Raw genomic sequence first — 7,889 nt, forward strand, 5'->3', positions numbered from 1 at the left:
GCACCTCCTCCTCTCCCTCGTGCTCCAGGCCCTGGGGTCTCCCTCGCCCCTGGACTCCCCGCTTCCTAAAACTATGGAACACTGCAACGAGGAAGACAAAACGGAAATGGGCGTCACTACATTTTCTGAAGAACAAGTGTGGACTTTTTCCCCTTTCACTATGTGTGTGTGTGGGGGGGGGGAATGCCTGCAAGTATTTAAGCTCTAATCATTTGATTAAAATTTCTGTCAGTAATTATCAGTATCATAAGACAAATGAAATCCATGCTACATAGTTATTCGCCTTTATGCGAAAGGAAAAACCCACTGTCATCAAGAAATATGGGAACCGTTTCTACAGGATCCAGTTTAAATCGGCTAAAAACTGGTCGGAGCTTGAAGGAACAAAGTCAGTGTCTTTCGGAGGCCACTAAGTTACCCGTGAAAATCATTAATGACTGGGGAAGCCAGGGCTACTAGTGATTAGCTCATAACATGCTGGATACAACCCGGCAATGAAGCATAAGCATCAATTACATCTAAGTGCTATCAAATCTGTAACTCGTCAGCGATGCTGGAACTGATCCAAACCAATCACTAATGTCTTATTTAACAAACGCAGAAATATACTGTAAAAATACACTAACTAAATCCATGAGGTTTATAATGCTTTTCAAAGTGAAAGTAGGGTCGTACGGATATGTGATATAAATATGATACTTCTTTCATTAATTCTCATGGTATTATCGGGGTCCTTAGAAATAGATGCCATTCAAAATTGTGTGTGTGTGTGTGTGTGTGTGTTTATAGTATCAGATGACTATCCACAAGCTGCAGGCACCTGCGTGGCACCGGATTAACTTTCAGAAGGAGATGTTATGTGGCAGGTACCGGAATGTGATGATCAGTTCTATGTTTGCAATTGATTTCACCTCATTTGGTTAAGCAGCCAGTGTATGAGTGTTATACATGGGTCACAATTACATCACTTTCAGAGCAGCAATCCGTGATCCAAGGTTTTCTTGCAGGTAGTGCAAAAGATGCAGTTCGTAATGTTCTCCGGATTCAGGAACCCTTATGCTGTGTCTTTCCTGAGGATAGATCTGAAGAGCAACAACAGACACAAAATACAAAACATAAGAATTTAGTAATTGGTCTTGCCATGCTTCTCAGAGGTATTTAACATGATTAAAATATGCAACACATCACACATATACATCTCATGTAAAGGCTCCTCTCCTCTTCTTAACATGCCCTATGCACCATTCGGCAGACAGAGGATTTATCTGTAAAACAACAGTACTCTAAGTGTACTCTGTAGACTTCTGGGGTCTCAGCAAACACTTCCAAGGGATGTGTGAGGTCAAAATTACTTTTGAACAATACTAAGACATTATGTACTTTTATTTCTTGTGTTTGCATTTGCACTAATAAAAAAGAACTGGTGAGTAAACTCCCCTAAGGTCTAATGATGTCAAGCATTTTTTCATGCGCTTGTTGGTTCTCTTAAACAGTATAACAAAATGAGCCAATATTTGGAAGATAAATCCAGATGGCTGGCATATGGGTGAAAGATCCATTTGAAGTGCGCGAGCCAAAGATTTGAATTTAACAGAGTATAAAACATTTACTGCCTCTGATATCATGGGATTTTGGATAACTGAGAAGAGGAAACAACTAGATTTGGGCTTGCAGTTAAGTAGGTGTGTGAGTGTATGTGTGTGTGTGTGTGAGAGTATGTGTGTGTGTGTGTGTGTGAGTGTGTGTAGGCCAGGATTTGATACTCTTGAGTATTCTTGAAATATAGTGGAAGATGACCCCCGGAAGAGTCAACCATTTCACAGTGAACTGTCAGTTGTCTTAGCGTATTATGGAGTTGGAAACCGCCTGTTGTTGTTGCTGCTGCTATTGTTATTAATGTAGGAAGCAGGGGTTTGAGACTAGAAAGTCAACTTCGAAGTTTACTCTGTCCTAATAGAATCACCATGGAATCAGCTTGGTGGTAGTGGGTTGGCTTTGTTAGGGGTCTTGGACGGGTGGAGCATGTCACACTTCCGGTTGCTGAGGGAGCTCTGCTTGGGGCCTCCACAGTTGAGGCTGGATAGCTGAGACAACCTGCTCATGGACAGACTCGGCCACGTGGTTTCCATGGTGAAGAGTCTCCAGAACAAGGGCTGTGGTGAGCCATGCTCTGCCCCAGTAAGAACGCCAACTAAGGGCAGATTCTCTTTCTCTCTGGAAGCTAGGATGTGGCCACCTGATCCAGGCTGACCAGCTGGAAGCTGCAGCAGTCCAAAGTAGGAGAGGCGATTATTTAGATGTAGTAGCCTTCTAATCAGATGCACTCTGAGGCATGCCCTGACCTGTGGGTTCAGTTGCTTAGAGACTTCCTGCCAGTTTTCAGAATGGGCTTTATCAGCATTCTCAACTGTCCACTGCACCATCTGACATCCTTCCCCCAATTTTCTTTCTGCTCATCTTCACCAGAAACACCAAAGCCCGCCTGGCATAAGCAGTCAGCACAATGCTTGGTCCATAACAGCAAACGGCAAACTCACTGCCATCAAGTCACTTCTGACTCAGAGTGACCCTGTAGTCCAGGGTAGAACTGCCTCTGTGAGTATCCAAGAATGTAACTCTTCTTTTTTCTCCCAACAGTTTTATTGGCACATAATTTTCATGTCATACAATTCAATAATTCAATAGTTCAGTCATTCAATCTTATCAGGTACAGTCACCACATCAGTCTTAGAGCATCCCCTTTCCCCAATTTGGATAAATTGCCTTGCGGTAGTTACATAATCTGGTGTCAACTTGAGACTATTCAGAACGAAGGGGTGGGGTTTAGCTTGTCAATCAAGTCGCAGCTTGATGACCTCATTTGGAGGTGCTATGAAGATAAATAGCTCACTGGAGGCAGGACAGACACACTCTCTGCTTTGTCTTCCTGCTGACAAGCCACATGGAGCTATGCTGATGGAGCCAGGGCCCTGGAGCTGGAGGAACGATCAGGAGACCCACAACAGCACTGAGATGCTTCCACCTCCACTGGATCCACAGGCTCTTCCACCCACTGGCCTGTGATCTTCCTGCATTTGGCATTATTGCATGGCTGCATGATTCTGAAGAGCAATTTATAGACTGGAATCAGACATATGGGCTAATATTGGACTTATAGACTTGATCTGGACTGGGCTGGGATGTTTTCTCAATATACAATTGTTCTCTTATATAAAGCTCTTTCTTATCTACAAAAAAAAAAAATTAAAAAATAAAAATAAAAATAAAACGTTTACTGATACACCTTCAGATCTCAGACTATAGTTAACCTTTACAAACCTGTCAATTGACAAGTTTTGGTATAGTGGTGAAGAATAGCTATAATAATCTGAAAAGGCTAAAATATTCTTGTCTTAACTACATAATCTGTGAGGCTGCATTTTCCTTTCTTTTAAAATATTATCAGATACACGTTATTTTTCATAAATTTCAGTGCCATCTAATCTAGTAGTTGAAGAGAGTCCTTGCTTACATCTGCTTCAGGAGAGTCTTGGAAAATAGCATCTGTTCAAGGTAAACTCACATGTAAACTAACCACTGACGAGCCCCAAATAAAATAATTTTTTAAAAAATCACTGATACCCACAAACAACTAAAGTAGATGGTATTTCTGTCAAGGATGCTCCAAATGAAAGCTACCACTTGCTCTTTCCCTTCGTGTGCTACTTCGGAATCCCCAAGAAGAGAGAAGGATGGTTTCAGGCCACATTGTTTGAGATAAAAATGAGTAACAGTGTGTTAATGTTTTTCATAAAGTTCTTGGAGCGCCACTGCAACCAAAGCTCTGGAGACTTTTCCTGATCGCCAGAGGAACCCTGAAATGTGGCACAGCCCATTGCTTTCCAAACTAGCTTGAAACGAGAGCAGTATGGCATTTACACTGGCATTGCATTGGGTAGCGAGCAACATAGTGATCCATCTGTCTGCATTATGTGTTGTTAGATGCCACTGAGTTAAGTCCAACCCCCAGTGACCCGATGAACCACAGAACGAAGCACGCCAGGTCCTGCGTCATCCTCACAACTGTTAAGCTCGAGTGCATTTTCCTTCTATAAACTAGCCAAGTAACCCAGCACAGCAGACTGAATGTAGAAGAGAGAAGAATTCAAGTGTCTTCTTCTTTAAAAAAATGTTTTAATCATTTTAATGGGAGCTCTTACAGATATCCTAATATTCCATGGTTAATCACATCAAACAGTATTGTGCAATTGCTACCAGTTTCAAAACATTTTCTTTCTTCTTGAACTCTTTGAAATTAGCTCCCCTTTATCCACTCCCTCCTCCATCACATCCCTCAAGGACCCTTATTCTATTCCCTCCCCCTATTACACATACACACACACACACCGTATATACTCATGTATAAGCCGAGTCTTTCAGCACAGTTTTAATGCAGTTTTTGTGGTAAAATTAGGTGCCTTGGCTGATATTCAGGTCGGCTTATACTCGAGTATATAAGTATATGTACATGTATGCATGTGTATATGTGTGTGTGTGTGTGTGTGTGTGTGTGTGTGTAGTGCCATGTCTTACACAATCCTACATACCCAGTCACATACGACTCTGTTCGATCCCGCCGCGTGGGTTACACGGTCATCAGTGCTGTCAGCCCCTGTTCCCCCTCAAGCGTCTGCTTTATTAATCCCGACATAAAAGAATTTGCAAAAGCTGTAACACAATGCTATTTGTATTAATATAGAGGTTCATTATTGTGTGAATGAGTTAATAAATATTGAAATTGCTTGTTACTATCTAATGTGTTAAGAACTGATAGATATAGCCCACAATAACAAAACTCTTTGGGATCCCCAATAACTTTAAGAATATAAAGGAAAAAAAAAAAAAGAATATAAAGGGACTCTAAAAAGCTTGAGAACTAGTGTTGTAGACAAATATTTCAGACCGATGTAATGTCAACTGAAATATGAAAAAGAAATACTTTTCATTTCTTCAGGGCACATAAACTAAGCAAGGTGTAGAACAGAACAGAGGGTGGAACTTCCCAGCCATGTCTCAAAAAATCTCTTAAAGCAATGGATCAATGGAGACGGGTAACTAGCTGATTTCTGCTCCAAAGCCAATATATGATTTTAAAAAAGAAAGAAAGAAAGAAAAGAAAAGAAAGAATATGTAGTTAGGCCTAAAAACCCTTTAATTAGAATCACATCAATGCAGCAGATGCCGTTAGGTTAAAACTTAGCACCCTATCATTTGATCGCTCTAATGATCCATTTAAATTTGTTCTAATTTTTAATATTTTCTGCTTTTCTATGAGGTTTTAAAATGTGTTTTACTTTGTTATTATTGCCAGTTTTTCTTTTTAATGTTTTTCTGTATATGAAATCCAGGATAGGTAACCCTACAGAGGCAATATTGAATTAATGGCTCCTTGAGGAGGGGGAGAAGTGGGGAGCCAAAGATGAGTACAAGAATGAAGAAAATGTTCTAAAACTGATTGCGCAACTCTTCTTGATGTGATCAAACTATCACATTGTATGACATGTGAATGATATGCCAATAAAACGGTTTGAAAAATAAAATAAATTAAAAAAGAGTCACATCAAGCAGCATTTAAAAAAAAAAAGCAAAAGCAGCATTTTCTTGTCCTTCAAAGGAAAAGGAGCAAAGCAAAGGCAGACAGTGACTAACTGACTCCCTGCCATCTTTCCCGAGCTTACCGACGGGCAGCAGTCACTGGCCGGACAGGCGGTATGACTGTCTATTAGAAAGTAGCCAAAATTGAAAATTTGGCTTTCTTTCATAAGGTCAGCATCAACTCCATGGCAGTTTGTTTTCTTTTATAAAATTCCCATTGTTTATTTGATTTCAAAGTTATTAGTCATTAGTTACAACTTTAACTAGAAAATGTATAATCCTTCACCTGCAAATCATATGGCTTTCCAGCCCTCACCAAAAAACTCAGCAATATACTGGTATGTGCAAAATGGACATTCTCATCCAAGAACCCATGCAAGAGTAGTAAACGATTTGGTCTGGAGAAACAGAAAGATCAGAGGATTAGACAACATAGCGTCTTAGGGGAAAGCAATTCATTTAAACTAATCTCAATTAACTATGGTAATTTCCTTATACTTTAAAGTTAGAATAAGGGTTCAACAAAATTGCAACCAGATTCTATACCTAATGAAAGATTTAAAAAAAAGAAAAAGAATGTGTTTAGTTTCCTGAGAACTAGTACACATCAATAATCATACCACATAGCTAGAAAAAGACATAAACACTTTCTAATATAACACTATTTGCAAAACAGATACAATCTTTCCATCCTAAAGCAATTGCTTTAAATACATGTTATAAAAGCGAATTACATGAACTGATGTATAAATAAGTCTAAAATAAGCACGTGACAGCTCTGATAAAGAACCATGCTCTTCCAGTGTTCTACGAAATATTAACCCTGCTCTTCTAAGACTTGGAGTGAGTCCTGGGGGTGCAGTGGTTAAACCCTCCGTTGCTAAGCAAAGGCCAGCAGTCTGAGCACAGCAGCCGCTCCGAGGAGGAGACATTAATCTTACCAACTTGCTGGCAGGTCTTCTCTGCTTTACATGGTCGCTAGGAGGAGGGCTGCACTCAGTGCCACTGAGTTTGGCTTCTGGCTTCATTACTATTCAAAATAATTTAAAAAATACAATTATAAAATTATAACCTTAATTTGAAGGCTAGAACTTACTCGGAAGGGAACTTTTCTGCTTGCATGGCTACCGATCCTAAGTAGTAGCCCTGTTCATTCTGGTCGGGGTGGCCCATGTAGCGTTCCGTGTATCCTGTATCATAGAAGACCCACAGAGTGACCGGGGCCCCGGCAATAGCAACCTGCAGAAAACAACAGTGACAGTCATGTGATCCCAGAAAAGGACATCTAGCAATAAGAACTTAGAATTGCACATTTACAAGCTAAAATTATCTTTAGTCTAGCCCCACAACTGGGGCATCTATGGTCTCAGGGAACGTGGAAAATCAAACTGAAGTGCCAAGGTGAAGAATTTGATACTTGTGTCAGCTTCATGTTCGGTCATGCAGTAACCCATACACTTAATCTGGGCTATCTGACATACAAGGGTGGGCCCTTTTGTTAAAGGGGAGACTGAAGTAGAGCCTGTAAATGGCTCAGTGTAAACTCATCCCTGCTACTGGGAAAAAAAGGTGTGAGAAGTGTGAGCTTTATTCAGGAAAGGAAATCCCCCTTTAGGCCTCTGCTGGCAGTGCAGAATCTAAAAGTCATGAATAAAACACATCGTAGCACTGAAAGCTCCCACACAGTTTCCTACTTAAATATTCTAATGACTTTCTCAACAGCTGCAAGTCTAGGAAAATCATGACAGTTTATATAATTCATTTTCTGGTTATTATAAAGATTATTTGAATATACACACAAATACAAAAAGCCTATCATTTTAGTTCTTAAAAACAAAACAAAACAAAAAATCAAATGAAGTGATAAGGAAATAAATAAGCAAACCAGTTAAAAACAAAACACAACTCATAATTCTCACTCTCTTGACAACTGCTAGCATCCTTATGTATTTTTGGCTAGTATATTTTTCTGAGAACTTATTTACATAATTATAACCATCTCTTATATAGTTAACAATTTATTCATTCAACACAGATGGTCAGAGACAAGCCTGCATTAGGCTCTGCTGAGGAAAGTCACGTACACAGCAGGCAGGACTCTGCTGTTCTCAGAGCCTGCGGTCCAACATTTAAACAACATGTAATGACAATCAAAATATGTATGCAGGCCTGTCTGGATAGGACAGGCTGGATGAACAATCTGGAGGAGAAAACAACGGGACTGACAGTTCCGGGGGGACATGGGAGAGGGGGAG

The 7,889-nt window shown here is 40.1% G+C and overlaps 1 protein-coding gene across 1 annotated transcript in view; it reads right to left on the bottom strand.

The window, feature by feature from the left end:
- Positions 1-268: 268 nt before the first annotated feature.
- The window catches only part of DPP8 (dipeptidyl peptidase 8), a 57,911-nt gene continuing 50,290 nt past the window's right edge, over positions 269-7,889 (bottom strand). Inside the window, exons 18-20 of the mRNA XM_045285652.1 lie at positions 6,731-6,873; positions 5,921-6,032; positions 269-1,082 (exon numbers count right to left, since the gene is read on the bottom strand). Of these exons, the coding sequence (XP_045141587.1) occupies positions 960-1,082; positions 5,921-6,032; positions 6,731-6,873 (378 nt within the window). The 3' untranslated portion in view covers positions 269-959. The remainder of the gene's footprint in view (positions 1,083-5,920; positions 6,033-6,730; positions 6,874-7,889) is intronic.

The sequence above is a fragment of the Echinops telfairi genome, unplaced genomic scaffold (genome assembly GCF_000313985.2).
Source record: "Echinops telfairi isolate 266 unplaced genomic scaffold, ASM31398v2 ScPeMD7_7475;HRSCAF=8513, whole genome shotgun sequence".
Lineage (NCBI taxonomy): Eukaryota > Metazoa > Chordata > Mammalia > Afrosoricida > Tenrecidae > Echinops > Echinops telfairi.